Source organism: Cydia strobilella, chromosome 11, assembly GCF_947568885.1.
Source record: "Cydia strobilella chromosome 11, ilCydStro3.1, whole genome shotgun sequence".
Lineage (NCBI taxonomy): Eukaryota > Metazoa > Arthropoda > Insecta > Lepidoptera > Tortricidae > Cydia > Cydia strobilella.
In genome coordinates this window covers 2,848,718-2,864,969 of record NC_086051.1, presented here as the reverse complement: position 1 = coordinate 2,864,969, position 16,252 = coordinate 2,848,718, and the positions used below count along the sequence as shown (strand labels likewise).

The window sequence follows — 16,252 nt, the reverse complement described above, 5'->3', positions numbered from 1 at the left end:
GCGTAACACGGGTTTTTCCACCGCGATACAACTTTCTGACGATTTGTTTTATTAACAATAGCATCTAAACTATCATCTGACAAAGTATCAAACGGGAGGCGATGACGCCGATGACCATGTGACCAGCTGACGGTCTTTCCACAGCGATACAATCGGCTGACGAATTTGTTTATTCACAATAGCATCTAAACATTCTATACTATCATCTGACAAAGTATCAAGCGGGAGGCGATGACTAAATTTTTTTTTGCAGATTTATTTACTGCCATTCCTGAACCTACCAACGGAGCGGCAGCTGACGTTCACGAGGGTTCATCATACATAGCCGTTAACCACTATACGAGTTTTCGCCCGGGAGGCGATTGGTCATGGAAATCTGTTCCTGGTCCGCGGTCTATAAAGGTCGCCGTGCCGTCATGCAGCGGCCGTCTCCATACAAAATATATGGATGAAGTAGGATTTTGTTTGGAGACGGCCGCTACGAGTATACCGCTATCCTAGGAAACCAAAGCTTAAACAAAACCAAGTAAAAATCTCGCGCATCTAGAAGATGTTATGTCCACTTTAGCCACTTTACTTCAAGACCACGGGGACAATGCCGTCCTCGAAACGTAGGAGGCGATTACCTTAATTATAAGCTACTAAGTCCAGTTAAAGAAAATAACAAACAACAAATTTAAAGAAAGCACACTCACTTGAAACCCGTTTCCCGTTCTTCCTCCACTGGATGTTCGGAACGGGGTCCCCCCGCGCCGCGCAGTAAAAAGCGGCGATGCCGTTCGCGCGCACCTGGAGATTGCGAGGCCGGATTGTGATCTCGGGCGGATCTGCACAGACGGAAAAAAGCCGTATTTAGTTAGGGGTAGGGTTGAGAATTAATTGAGACAGGTTAAGTTTCTGAACACAACTGTATTTTGAAGTCCTTAACGTGTTAATATAAATACTCTTGTATATAATACATTGACAAAAATAATCTGAAAAATAAAAAAACGGTTAACCGCCTTGCTTATTTTAATACAACTACTTTATCTACAATGTCAAATAGCCATTTGACATAAATGTCTTAAGGTCCAGCTGCTTGATATGGACTAGAAAGACCAAATACTTTTTTTTTTGCAAAATTTACGTAAGTACAGGAAGAACATTGAATTTTTTTTGCAAACGAAATGGTCACAATTTAGTACTGCTTAAACAACATAATTAGAGGTATGTATTTATTTCACAATTATAATACTGATTTCAAAAGCTGCTAACACTGTCGATGTTGTTTTATTACTTACACTGATCATTCGAAATTCATAATTATGATATGGTATTAATAGTTTGATAACAGTTTTATCTCTAAAGATCATAGTGCGAAATCTAATAAAAAACTAATCTATGCCGGCTATATGTATGTTAATATGCGAGACCCTCAATTTAAGGGACCATAACTCTTAACTCTTCCAGAAACACAGAGTAAAATAAATTTGTCACTTGAGAAATTAAACGCTCTTATTTTTTTCCAAGTCTCACCAAAGAATCTATAATGCATTTCGTGTTGCGAAGCTTAAAATCTAATACTAGCAATTCTCTTCAAGTTATTGGGCTGTAGGTATGGTTACATCGTTTAGATTTGCCTTATTAATAAGAATAAAAAAGCAACATGAATGTTTGGGAAAATCCATCTGCCATCGGTTACATTTTAATTTCATGGCAGCGTGGCCAAGTTAAAGTAAAGAAAAGTAACAAATTTTAAGCAGACGGTCATATAGGTTATTATAATAACTTTAATTTAACCGTGCTCGCGGCTAACTGACGTCTCAGCAAAACGTTAAACAGAGATTTGTGTGCCTACCCGACGAAAAGACCACGACCATGTGTCGAAACGTCGGTAAGTAAGGGTAGCAAATAAATTCGCGATAGACCCGATTGTTATTTTTTAGTTAAAGATTACGGATCATGTACTCTTTCTGTCCATTTCTTATTTGTCACTGTAGCGGCGGGCCAAGTCACAGATAAATTATGTATCCACATCCACAAGGGTCCTCTTTTACGAGCTATGGACTACTCGTTACTGTCTTGGACCATTCGGACCCTATTTTCGACGATGAATAAATTAGGGGTTGGGCTAAATATTCAATAGGATTTGCTAGTTTGCGTTGCTTTCGTGACATCGTGAATTATTTTTAATGTTATTTTCGTTAATATGAGCTTAGGCTCAACGATACGGTAAACGATATGGTACGGTCAACTGCAGAGAAAAGGTACCCCACGTTCGTATAAATTTACAGAAATTTGTATGCAGGGGGGGTGGCTTTTTCTCTACGAGCCTGCGTTTTCTGTACTTGTGTGCGCAGCGACCCCGCTGAAAACCAGCGCCATGACTTGCCGTGGCATTATCCTGATACTTAGCACCCGTATGTTTTCTATGCGTTTGTTCCAATTTTAGTATATGTACTGCCGAAGCATAGTGCGTTTGAAAAAATTATTTCTTATACAAATATTTATTTCTTCTTCTTTTTTCTTTTTAGCGTTAAGGCTTGCAGCTTCCAAACTTCAATTTCAGTTTTAATTATTGTAGACTTATTTGTTAGATGCTTGTGAAAATGTGTTTTAAATGTGACTTGTACAAGTTAATTGAAGTCCCGCTCCATTGCGATTCAGCAAATCACGCTCGGAGGAGTTCCCGCTAACCGTTTTACTGTGTGAAGCCAGTGAAACCGCGGTAATTGGTCCATTTTTAAGTCCCACTAGCGAATGTGACGGCATCCGGCAAAATTGCTCCCTAATGCATTGCTGGACGCAGGGCTGGCGCTTTTGAAACTTTATTACGAACACGGTTACAGTTGTCGTTCCCGAGAACGTTCTCCGTTTAATATTGGAATTTTTATTAAGCGAGAAGGTTTTCCATACAAAACGTTCTGCACGTTCTCGAGAACGGCATAACTCTAAACACGTTTAATAAGAATAGTTACATCGTTAGACTAAGGAAAGATTGCAGAGGAAAAAGAACTAATTACATGCGACAATTCTCCGGATTAAGTAGCCAATTTGACAAGAATTTCTGTAAATTGTGTGTAATTTCTTTATAAACTTTCAAATACATAGATTGAAACAAATGTCATATACGAAATAAAAAGTGATCAAGGCCCCCCATGCCCAGGGCTGGAATATAACCAATCCTCTGCATTCGCAACAGATGCCTAGAACCACAAATATATGTTGTTTCATGTTTTTATATTAATTTTTTTTTGCAAACAGCACGAGTAGCAACCCTAGCTAGCCGCTGACGCCAACACGGTACATTTTCATTACGACGAGATTAATAGCATTATCTCACGGAAAAATGCGCGCCCCGCGAAACAATTATGTGAGTCAGGATTCACGGACAAGACTATAGCAGTTGGTAAATATATTCTACTACATACTATTTCACTAGTGATACTTTCACTTTTAACTTTTAAGGCAGTTTACTGAAACACTAATCGACTTAAAGTTATTTATTAAAGCCTCTATATTTATAGTATACTATTTATACTGTTTTATTACTATTGAACTCTTACAAAATGGTGGTAACTACTGGGAAAAAAATTCCCAGTAGTTTCAAAAAATACTAACTATACTGCCTATTATAACAGCGTTTTCTCCTAGACAGTGACTTTTACTTAATTTATGATTTACTTACCCGCTGAACCCGCTGCTATGTATACTTATCTACTCTATCCAATAAATCAAAACATCTATCAAACCTACAGAGTGGAAAAAACCCCATCATGCATCACCATCCGCGCCTACTGAAACGCCTAAACGAACCGAAACTAATAGCGAAGGGACACTCGCACTAGAACCGTTTGATTTCTGAACTAGAAAATGAAATCCCATTTAGTTCGTAGAGGTCACTCCCTTGGGGCCGATGTGACATTAATAAACGAAAGAGTGGCGTATTTTCGGCGGTCCAGTTAAAATATTCATGGAACGGACACCGCGGCGGGCTCAGATTAGAAATATGTGAAAAAAGGTGGGTTCGCTTTGAGCGTAGTGGGAGTCAAATAATTCATATCGGCTCCGTCCCGCTAGGTATCCTGTATTTCCATCACATAGACCTTAATCTTCGGTTATATAGATATGATGCTGCTCGCAGCGTTACCAAGACCCGCCTCAAAGTTCTCAAAAATGCATCATCAAACGTCACGAGATTTTAAGTTCTAAGTAAACATTCAAAAACTTTTCTACCCCGGCAGCCATCGATTATACAAGCAAAAGTTATGCATTAACCTCGGCAACTTGAGCTATGTCAACACGCTTAGCTTGAAGATCACCTGATAAATCTATCTCACGAAAACTCCCGAGCATAAGCACGATCATGAGTCGCAGTATAATTATGTGATCACTATCAACACAAACTGCTTAAAGTATATACTACGGTGTTTTGGACGAAAGTAATTACGCAGGTTATATGTATGTAGATTCTTCTCTACATAATGTATTGAGTTATAAAGAACTGTCTTTTGGAAGGATGCATGCGACCATTATCTTAACTTCTTGTTGAACGTTCATGTTTAGTGCAACTAAAACGGATATTCAACCGAGATAACAAACAAACTGCATCTTCCTCGAGAGCTGAAAGGACTCGTGATGGATTGCTTTGCAGCGTTTTTACGTTAATAATGTAACAAATTAATATTGTCTTCGGTTACCGAGATAGTAACTCAAGAAATAAAGATTATATTGCGTATAATTAATGGCTTTTCTCTATCACCATTCTCCAGCTTAGAATTTAGTAGTCCATCTAGTAAAGTAACAAGCGAGACATAAGCCTGTGAGACCACTATATTGAATATTGTGGACATTATTAGAAACTTCGTGAATCTTGGACAAAATCCAGTTTTAAGAAATTACAAGCCACTTCAAATACTTAAATAAAAGAAGACGACTAACCCTTCTCATCTTACCGTTTTCTCGGTTGGTATCCTAAATGGACCTGGGATCTGCTATGCTAACTTATCCAAAGAATTGGCGCATGTATTAATTATTAAGAAATCGACAGCCAACTCACCTTCCAACCCAGAGAGGAAATTAGGCCGTATTAGGATTAGCTCGGTTTCTTCACACTGTTTTGTTTACCCAAAAAGCGATTGATAAACATCGGCAAACATTATTAGATTTTATCTTCTTCCCACTGTTACTGTTGGTAAGTACTAAGATCTTATCATCTTTTAGATATCGATTAAGCACTTCTCTATTAATACCTAGTTCCAGTCAATATGTAATAACTGGTACACTATAGCGCAAAGGTCAAGCCTCCTTAATATTAACGGTCTCTTGGCTTCGTTATTAACTGATATATCGTCTTTATGATTTAAAAAATCAGATATATCTCTAAGCTTCCCTGTATCAGTGACTAATGCCATTATAATGTATTTTCCTGGATCATATAACCATGTAGCTAACAACTATTAGAAAACTTTTTTATATGCAATATTTTCACAAACGGATTTTTAACGCATTTCGTGAAATACGTTATTTGCATGTCGATTTCACATATATTCTAAACGCAATCGAGTATTTGTCTACACAATGCACTTGAAATAAACTATTTAAAATTGATTCATGGAACAACAATATTCTAGGAATTAATTATAGGGATGAATCCTATATCGATTCTGCTTGACATATTATCCGGGTAACTATTCGGAAACCTGATTAGCATTAGTATGGTTTCCTTGAATTAATAACCCAGGGCTACAAATCTCAATATTGTGTTACAATGCTTCCGGATAAATTAATCGAGGATCGGAACGATGAAAATTTATCATTATCATCAAGAAAATATTTTTTTTGACTGACAACCGCGAATGGTCACATCTCAGAGCGACAAATAATTGTGGTAGGGTGGTAGTGGCGGTAAATACAAATTTACCAACCTAGTTTTTCTGAAAGAATGTCTCGCAGGTATCTGAGCTCTGACTCCGACCAAAGGGCAATCAAAACATGGGTTCAAAAATCCCCCAAAGGTTGACGGATGTGTTTATTCCTCAACGGACCAACGTGAATGGTCACGTTCTGGTGTGGAATTGAAACGCGGCACGTGCCCCACGCCTCGATAAAAAAGAGTTTTAGCCTGACGGATTAAATTAGACCGCTAGATGAAAATAGGATTTGCGGGAAAGTTTATCCTAGGTAATATATTGGCTGGGCTTGACGGAAACCCGAGTGTTGGCGTATTAGCTTTAACAGTTAAATGATATCGATATCGGATACGGCAATGCTTTCCAATAAACCCTTTAAACTTTACATATTTATTATATCTGAGTGACTGACTATAGATAAGGGTGGTATTCCTATCCAATTTCTTTGTCCAATGTGTATTGCGTCTCACATTTTGTTTAATGAGAGAGTGAGATGCAATGACATTGGAGAAATAAATTGGACAAGTGTAATACCAACCTAAAGCAGAATTTCGATTGATAAATACAATTTTGTAAAAACTTTCATTTGACAATGTAGAACGACGGCGAGTGAAACAAAAAGCATTTATACGCGCAAATATACGAAATATAAAAAAATTACTTTTTTAACAGAAACTTATCAAGATCATTATAGCAAAATTTTACAAAGCCTTCAAACCAAGCTGCGGTTCAAAAATCCGTACACCGCTCAACAAAGGGATATATTGGTATCATTTATTGTTGAGTATCCATTATTCAGCGAAGCAAAATCGCTGTGATACGAACTATCGGGTCTCAGTAGCTATTGGTCGGAAGTCGTACAGATTTAAACAATCGGACCGACCATTGATCCCTGGGGTACACCATTGTAAAACCAACGCTGAGTCCGCCGTCCACTGTTTAAATTTAAAAATGGCCACGTATTAAAACGAACGTAATTGATTGGAATGGAAACTACGGATTGCGTTGAAGATCGTGTCGTTACATCATATTTTAACGTTCATCTGCTGCGGTGGCAGTCTGGCAGATCGTTGTTGCAATTAAGCATTGGGTATTTTAAGCAATTTATTATGATTTTATATGGAATACAATAAACTGAGCGTATCAAACACTGATATTGATTCCATTAAAGTATCATACAGGATCTACATATGTGGGAACAGCATATTTTCTTTGAATTATAATCAGGTGTAGGTAATATACTGTACTTTAACAAATTTTAACGTTAATACGTTACACTAATGTGTAATGCTTAGATATTTTCTAGTTGAGACTTGTTTTACAAAAAGATAATTTAAAATGTTTACTAAACTAAATTGAAATTGTTATGTCTCATATTTTATCATTAAGTTTTATCATCGCGACTGCATTTCAGAACGTTACCGCAATATTGCTCACATTGTCGTATAATGAATACGAATCAATAACGGACTGATTACTGCATCCTTTGGTAATTATATCAGAATGGTTATTGGGGTAAATCGCATTCAATTAAAGGGTGTCATTAATATCGCTAGAATCACGGGCGAAATCTCAAAAACCACTATAGAAGAGACCTCCTATTATAAATAGTTTTAACAGTTCTCAAGGTAACGTTATGTTGGTTTTGATAGAACTCTATTAACTTACGCAACCAATGCAGAAGCAAGCCTACTTTAGTGTGGCGGCATTTCATTAATGCCCCACTTTACAACAATCGCGCAAAACAGGCATTGTTGCAGTACCGAGGGCTGGCCCAAAAGTTTTCGGGCCTAAAACTGATTATTTGTGCGACATTTGCAGGTAAATTGTGAATGCAAAGCTAATCGCAAACCCAGAAACTTTTTATAGAATTAGCCTTTGAGAATTACAAAACAAAGAAGTGACTGGTTTATGTTTAGTAATATTCCTATGGTCGCTTGAAAGGGATAGCCAGCCATCGTTGATAGTATCACATCACATTATGACTTGAGAAGCACAGCTGTTTTACCTTGTGATCACTTAGTTTTTCAATGTCACAGTCAAATAATACCAAAAATTGTAAACAATAATAGCTCAACAGCCCTAGCGAAGCTGATTTATGACAATAATCTGGACGTGTCCGCCCAAAATCGGTTTTACATCGCATATAAGTGAAAATTTATATTCCGAGGTATTTAAACGCTCATTTAATCGTTGCGGACGCGACCAGTTGGTATTAACACATTAGCATATTCGAATATGGCATTCGATATACTGGACTTATGAATTTTATTTAACTTTAACTTGCAATGTAACCTGATAGGTCACTTGATAAGACACGACACTTTTTTAACACTATATGAGAAGGCAAGATCCAAGCGAAAAGAAGAGGAAACCACGAGCAAGCTACACACAACAACCGAAAGCAAAAGCAAATGTCGTGTCTTACAGGGACCCAAAGAACCTGGCCGAGGACCGCAAAAACTGGCGCATACTCCACCGACAAGAGCCATCATGCTCTTAAAGTATGAATGAATGTAACCTATGTATGTACGGGTCAAATCTTGCAAGTTAAATTTGACCCACTTCCCGACTTCCAATGTAGCTGAAAATTTGCATACATATGTGTCAGATGACAATGCAATATTATGGTACCACCGAGCTGATTTGATGATGGAGACAGGAGGTGGCCTAAGGTACTCTGTGATAAAACAACGCAACCTAATTGTGTATAGGTTTTTAGAATTTTCTCGATGAGTATTAGTTGCCTTTGGAAAGAAAAGTACAGTCAGCGATAAAAGCTTGTACCTTGAGTTGGATGGTATCACTCGTATCACTTGCCAATTAAGTATGCTCAAAAGTAACTAACCTGTTTCATTCCGTGTGCTCTCCCTCACGCATGTGGTTAGGTAAATATTTATTTCGTCGTAGAAATTATAGTAATAAGCGAATGATTGTGATATCAAAAATGTTAGTGGCTTCTGTTAGTTTCATTATTGTTTAAGTGCTCAATCAGTTGTTGGAAACGACATTTTACATTGTAAGTAAGTAACGAAGACTAACAATTTATGTCAAATAAAATTTTAAATACTTACCAACATTTAGTTTGTAAAACATGTTCAATAGTATTTAAGTAAATAAAGTTTTAAATACTTACCAACATTTAGTTTGTAAAACATGTTCAATAGTATTTAATACTATACTTTGTAAAATAAAACATTGTCGACCAAAGACGGAATCCAGAGAAAATATCATAAAAATCAAGTAACAGTTGTGTTCAGAAAATTGGGTCACAGACAAAATACACATTTGCAGGTCAGCCTCTGAAACAGACAAAACTCTTGTTAGTAAACTTACGGGTCAAATATCGGATATAAATGTTGCCAGAATCGTTGACAGGCGGCAGAGGGGGTATTATTATAGGTCTCTCTTCTGTAGGTAGCTGGGTCGGCAGGCTCGGTAGATTCGGTAGGTTTGGTAGATTCGGTAGGTTCGGGAGATTCGGTAGATTCTGTAGGTACACTTCCGGAGGTTCGGTTTCTTCGAGTTCGTCCGTTTCGTCTGTTTGGAAATAGTTATCGTTTGATCGCGAGCGGTCGTCGTATTTTTATTTAGGTTTTGTTTTTGGCCGTGATTTGATTTTAGATTGACTATATATAACTTGCACTACTTTATATTCTAATTCTGTATCTATCCAAAGTCAATTATAAACATCTTAGTATACTTTGCCTTTGGATTTACAAACGTAATATACTACAAGTATTTTGCTCTCATTCTACATCATTAGGTATTCATAGAGGATTATTTCTGAACAAACTATTATAGTCTCTTAATTTTCAATCAGTAAAGTTAGCGGATCTATGGTAATAGTTTAATATGTGGCCCGAGTACAGCACAGCAAACAGATTACAGTCAGTAGCGAACTTTAAAAAAGATTATTAAGTTATAATTATTCAAGTTGATGACAGCTTCATTATAGGAGTGGTTTTATCATTCTTACGATCCTGCAAAAGTAGGAGATCTATCTGCTAGAGCGAAACTGCAACACCTAATGTAACCTTTTTAGTAGTACAGCAAATAGTTGTCCCCTGCTATTACATGCCTGCCAGCCAACTGCCAACTGAACTCAGAAATCCCCCCCCCCCCAGCAATTTCTACAAAAAAGGGGCCAATGGCTGTACTTCAAAACGCTCAACCATTGGCATTTGCAATTTCGCAGCCATAATGCGTTGTGAAGTTTTTTAGTTTAAGATATATTATATATTCTATAATATGTACTTATGCTAGTTTTTAACCCTTTATAAGGCATACGGGTAGCAGAAATTATGCAAAATTTAATCCTATGACCTATGAAATATATTCTTAAGCTTAAGGTTTTTAACTCAGAGCCACTAGTTACCTGAAATAAAGATTTTCTTAATTAATATTTCATTCATTCATTCATTAATTTTTCATTCATTTATTCATTCATTGTACAGTTTACTGAGGTAAAATGATCATCAAAATTGAGAAACCTGACTGTGAGCTTGCAAGTCTTAAAGATGTACCTATACTTTGGCAAGCACACATTGTCAGTAGAAAAAGGCGCAAAATTCAAAATTTGCTTGGTAGGTCGATTCATAGCGCCTACATTTTTTTAATTTTACCGCTTATTTCGACTGACAAAGCTGTCTTGCCGAAATATAAATCTGTGTTTTAAATACAACTTTACTAAGAAATTCCCCTTACTTACTGCAAATAGCTGTTACACTGTGTCCCTGTTCATTTATTAAAAGGGTTAGGCAACAAAACTCCCGTATGCACCAATTAGTCAGGCACCATAGCTTTCAACTTTTTGCTCGGCTCGGCGAAATCGGTACAAAAGCTGCGAAACTCGATACATCGAAACCGGTGCGCTTGTTTACAGAGTGGCCCCGAATTTGCGGACAAACTTTAACACATGCTTTATGGGCTGATTTTTATTTTATTCGGCTTTTTTGTCAAATTTCGATAAAATTTGGTGAATAGTTTTATTTTATTTTATTGATTAAAACGTTTACATGACATTACAGTTGAACCAATGCGTCACGAAACTAAAACTAACATCAATCATCTTCATCTTCCTCGCGTTATCCCGGCATTTTTGCCACGGCTCATGGGAGCCTGGGGTCCGCTTGACAACTAATCCTAAGAATTGACGTAGGCACTAGTTTTTACGAAAGCGACTGCCATCTGACCTTCCAACCCAGAGGGGGAACTAGGCCTTGTTAGGATTAGTCCGGTTTCCTCACGATGTTTTCCTCCAACGAAAAGCGGCTGGTAAATATCAAAATAATAAAACATAAAACAGCAACAATTATAACAACAATAATAGCACATTACATTAGTATAGACAACTGTTCCAATATAATTTGTCTGTCTGAGCACCTAGCGTTTTATATATCAAACTTCGGGTTTGTATTTGTAGGAAGTGTCCTTTCTGTGCGGTAGCACTATTACTTATTCTGTTCTGTTACTTCGTTCTACAGGAACCATAAATCATCTATTGTTATTGAGAAAAAAAACTCGATATCTGTAGTGTCTATGCAATAAATAAACATCGGGCATATCGATTATAGAAAGATTTATATCTACTTTTTTGACGTGTATACTGTCATCACTCATATACCCTATTGTGGTCGTGTATATGATTTTGTGAAATATCGTATCCGAATGTAAGGAAATGTAAATACTTATAAGCTATTTTGATTGGTTGTGGATTGATAACAAAAGCATAAAATACCTAATGGAAGGCTTGTGTTTGTACCTAGGTACCTACGCCGTCGCCATTAGATATATCCAAAGAGGATATAATAGGATATAGCGGTACTGTCATAGTAAATTTTGTAACCACAGTAAATTCACTGCCATCTATCGACACATGATTAAAACTATAAATGAAGATAGACTTATATTGACCGGGATATAGACCGTGATTACCTTTTGTATTATTTGTGAGCTCCCGCTATCTTCAGTCACCGGTGAATGCATGTAAGGTGCATGTAACTGCGTCGAAATATCGGGAGCTCACAAATAATACAAAAGGTAATCACGGTCTATATCCCGGTCTATATAAGTCTAGTGAAACTAACCGTGAATCATTCAAAACTCTAATTATAAATGAAGATGTATAAAATACGATAAAATGTATTTATATATGGAAAAATGTTTTTTTTTATTTGCATTAATTATTTTTATATGATTTGGACCCATGTTCTTTCACTGATATGCGTTAAAATTGTTAATAACAAACGAAACCGTCAACGCCATCTATTCGAGAGTAGTCCAAAGGTAGTGGCGCCATCTGATCGAGAATCAAATTTTCTTGATTTTCGAGGCATTTTTTTTCCTTAGACTGTATCCATCTATTACGGAGTTATATCTATCTTTGATATATCGGAATGGCCACGGTGCTCAAACATATCTTAACAGACACTTTAACGTCATGATAATAGTGGATTCAGATATTCGTGAACACCTTGGCCGCTTCGATATATCTGATAGAGACTGTAGGTACAAAAAAAAGTAAATACTTAAGTGTGTAGGTGGCACGTATGGAGTATTATTTTAAGGTAGCACTATCGTACAGTGCGATTTCGATATTGACCGTGACGTGAAAAACCGGATTAGCACAGGATGGAAGAAATGGTGACAGGTCACGGGAACCATTTGCGACGCCCGAATGCCTCTTCGGTTGAAGGGTAAAACTTATAAAACAATCATAAGACCTGTCGTCATGTATGGATCAGTGTTGGGCCCTAAAGGTGACGGATGAAAAGAGATTGCATGTAGCGCAGGTGAGAATGTTAAGATGGATGTGTGGCGTGACGAGAATGGATAGAATAAGGAATGAGTATATAAGAGGAAGCCTGAAAGTTGGACCCATAACAGAAAAAGTAAGGGCAAATCGCCTAGCGTGGTATGGGCATGTGATGCGGAGGGATGCAAGTCATGTGACGAGAAAGGTATTAAGAATGAATGTGGAGGGAAATACGAGGAGAGGAAACCGAGGAAAAGGTGGATGGACTGTGTGAGAGATGATATAAAACGAACGCAAGTGAATGATGGGATGACGGGCGACAGAAAGGTATGGAAGAAAAAGACATGCTGCGCCGACCCTAAGTGAATGGGACAAGAGCAAGCGGGAGCGTTAACGATTGACACCTACGCGGCCAGTTCCATTGAAAACCATATATTTATTAATAAGTACCTTTAAATTAATTCTGTTATAGATATCTTAACACTACGTTTACCTAATCTTTACGTGCGTTTATAAATAAAATTTCTTATTTATATCTGTATTGAAACTACCTATTTACGAGCCTCTCGATCCATATACTTATAAAACATTCCGCATCGAGAACGTATTCAATTACCGTACTGTAAAGGTATTACTTAATAAAATAAACAAATACCCACATATTGGCAAGCAATAATAAAATTACAGGCATTCGGAAATTCTCATATAAAACGACACCTTTTACGTTTCCCCCTTTTGATAAAAACGTACACGCGGAATATATTTGAAGCTTACGAGTATGTCTTTCGATATAAGGAATTTATACTGAAATACCAGTATGATTGTTAATAGAAGTGTGAGCTCTTCGAATAAGTAGGGTGGGGCTAAAAGATCCGCGATTAAAAAGGTTCATTAAACCTTAAGAAATCAAAAGTCCGTATGGGTCCGATTGGGATTGCATAGGGGTTGTCATATTATCCTAAGGCCTAGCCATACAAATGAAAAACCCCAAATATGCCACCAAAGAACCTAGTGCAGGGAAAATTTAAAGAAACAAAAGAAATGCAACTGTTCCAATTGAACATGGTTTAAATTTAATCGCACTGAAGAAGTACTTATAGGTAGGACCTTGGGCCTTAGGAAGATATGAGAAATTGTGATATCCTGACAAAAGTCTAGACATCACCCAAAATCCTGACATTTCCTGGATTTCTCCAAAAATGACCCAGTGGGCAACTAGTGTAACTCGCCACCAATATGCTGTAGCTACTGCAAAATCTTTGAAAATTTTACGTTTCGAACCAACAATCTATAATAATTCCACGCAATAAAGAATAAATATAATTTAACTATACAACTCAAAAATCTCAAGAGCAATTATAATGTTACAGAACTATGGACGACAGGAAAACGGGAACACTTTTTAACTACACTACTGTAAATTATTTTATTCCAATATACAACATTAACAACAAGCACTGACACGTTAAAATTCAGCGTCAAATTATAAAGACCTTACATTTTATTAGGCGCCAGGCGTAAGCTCATTAAAGGGTTTCCAAAACAAATCAAACCAAAATCAACCTTAACCACTCCACATAAGAGCGATAAAGATCATAACACGCCACCGTCTACTAACACTAAATGACATTCGAGACTAGACAAAAAGGTTAAAAATAAAGCAGTGTTACCAATTTCAATTTACGGTCGGAATTTACAACCGCGAACTACTTTCGTCTCTAATCCTATGACTTTTGAGACGCTTCTTAATTTAGCGGACGGCAACAGTTAACTTGGCGGCATTATAACAATGGCCGCTAAACAAAGCGGATTTCCCTCAAAGGAGCTTTGGTGTGAAAAAAAAGGAAGAACAGGAAATCGAAAAGCAACAAACGTACATTTTTCTGTAATGCCCGGGAAGTGGGTTCACGGAAAATATTACGTTTTTAATTGGGTAGCTTCGTTCATGAAAGATACTAAAAGGACAATAATTGGCAGTTGTTAATTTATAATCAGATTACATAAGCTAAAAGACGCGTCTGAATCTCCACAACTTATAGACCGCGGGTCAGGAAAAGATTTCCATGACCAATCGCCTCCCGGGCGAAAACTCGTATAGTGGTTAACGGCTATGTATGATGAACCCTCGTGAACGTCAGCTGCCGCTCCGTTGGTGGGTTGAGGAATGGCAGCAATTAGTCTATAAAAAAAATTTAGTCATCGCCTCCCGCTTCATACTTTGTCAGATGATAGTTTAGATGCTATTGTGGATAAACAAAATCGTCAGCCGATTGTATCGCTGTGGAAAGACCGTCGGCTGGTCACATGAACATGTAAAAAAGAAAATTCTTTTCAGTCATCGGCGTCATCGCCTCCCGTTTGATACTTTGTCAGATGATAGTTTAGATGCTATTGTTAATAAAACAAATCGTCAGCCGGTTGTATCGCGGTGGAAAGACCGTGTTACGCGTTTCGGTGGCTGCCATTCCTCAACCCACCAACGGAGCGGCAGCTGACGTTCACGAGGGTTCATCATACATAGCCGTTAACCGCTATACGAGTTTTCGCCCGGGAGGCGATGACTGACGAAATTTGCGCTTGGCTCGAGGTCCATTAGGCTGCCCCACTGCCCTCATCCAACGGATACTAGAGAAATTAACCATAACGAACTGGTTCGAAACGTCGTGATGTACATATTTTAGATTCGTTTATATAATTTTATCCTTTAAGCAAACATCACACGTGGTAAGTTAACTTGGGACATCTTGTGACATTTTTTCCTCCTCATAACATACAGTGTTTTTAAAGAGCTTAAAAAAATGGCCTCCAACGACGAGAAAAATGCTCCATGGTAATACGGAGATCAGTAAACAATAGAGCACGCGTTTCATATTAATGTCTACTATTAACCCGGAGCGGGCGATAACTCCCGCAAGAGCGATAGAAAAGCGATTTGTTTACCTGTGTCGGGTGTGTCGTGATATATCGCGGAGGTGTGCGCGCGCGTTTATGGCACAACGATCTGCTTTGATTGGTTGATAGGCATGTAATGGTGGTCTCACACTGGCTGTTATACAACGTTATAGAACATCGTGTGACAGGGACAACATGATAGAATTGATAGTGTTTCATTATGTCGTCCCTTACCATTAGAATCACGAGATCTTTTGAACCTAATAGAGGAAGTGACCCAAGTTTTTCACCTTGGTATAAATAATTTACCAGTATATCTGGTGCTCCATTACGACACCCTGTGCTATAATAAGCACTAGCGTAACTACGTCGAAAATTTAAAGGGCCATATGTAGTTTGTGTCGATTTAAAACACTCCCTTTGGTCGTGTTTAAAATTCGCCACCCGTTGCGAATTTCCTATTTTTCGCACTTGTATCGTAAATACCTATATTAAGACTGTTGAAAAGATTTTGACACTCTCACTGAATGGAAAAAAATTGCATTTTAATGACATCATTTAAAAAGACGTGGCAGGGTCATCATGTATGCCTATCTAAAAGAAACAGTATACATAAAAAACCGGCCAAGTGCGAGTCGGACTCGCACACGAAGGGTTCCGTACCATTACGGAAAAAAAGCAAAAAAACACGTTTGTTTTATGGGAGCCCCAT

General features: G+C 37.6%; 1 protein-coding gene across 2 annotated transcripts in view; it reads right to left on the bottom strand.

Moving 5' to 3' along the window:
* The window catches only part of LOC134745350 (tyrosine-protein phosphatase Lar), a 631,884-nt gene that overhangs the window by 149,267 nt on the left and 466,365 nt on the right, over window positions 1-16,252 (bottom strand). Inside the window, exons 6-7 of one of the 2 annotated variants that reach the window (XM_063679373.1) lie at window positions 9,228-9,431; window positions 696-827 (exon numbers count right to left, since the gene is read on the bottom strand). In XM_063679373.1, the coding sequence (XP_063535443.1) occupies window positions 696-827; window positions 9,228-9,431 (336 nt within the window). The remainder of the gene's footprint in view (window positions 1-695; window positions 828-9,227; window positions 9,432-16,252) is intronic. The other variant, XM_063679374.1, reaches the window with a different exon arrangement.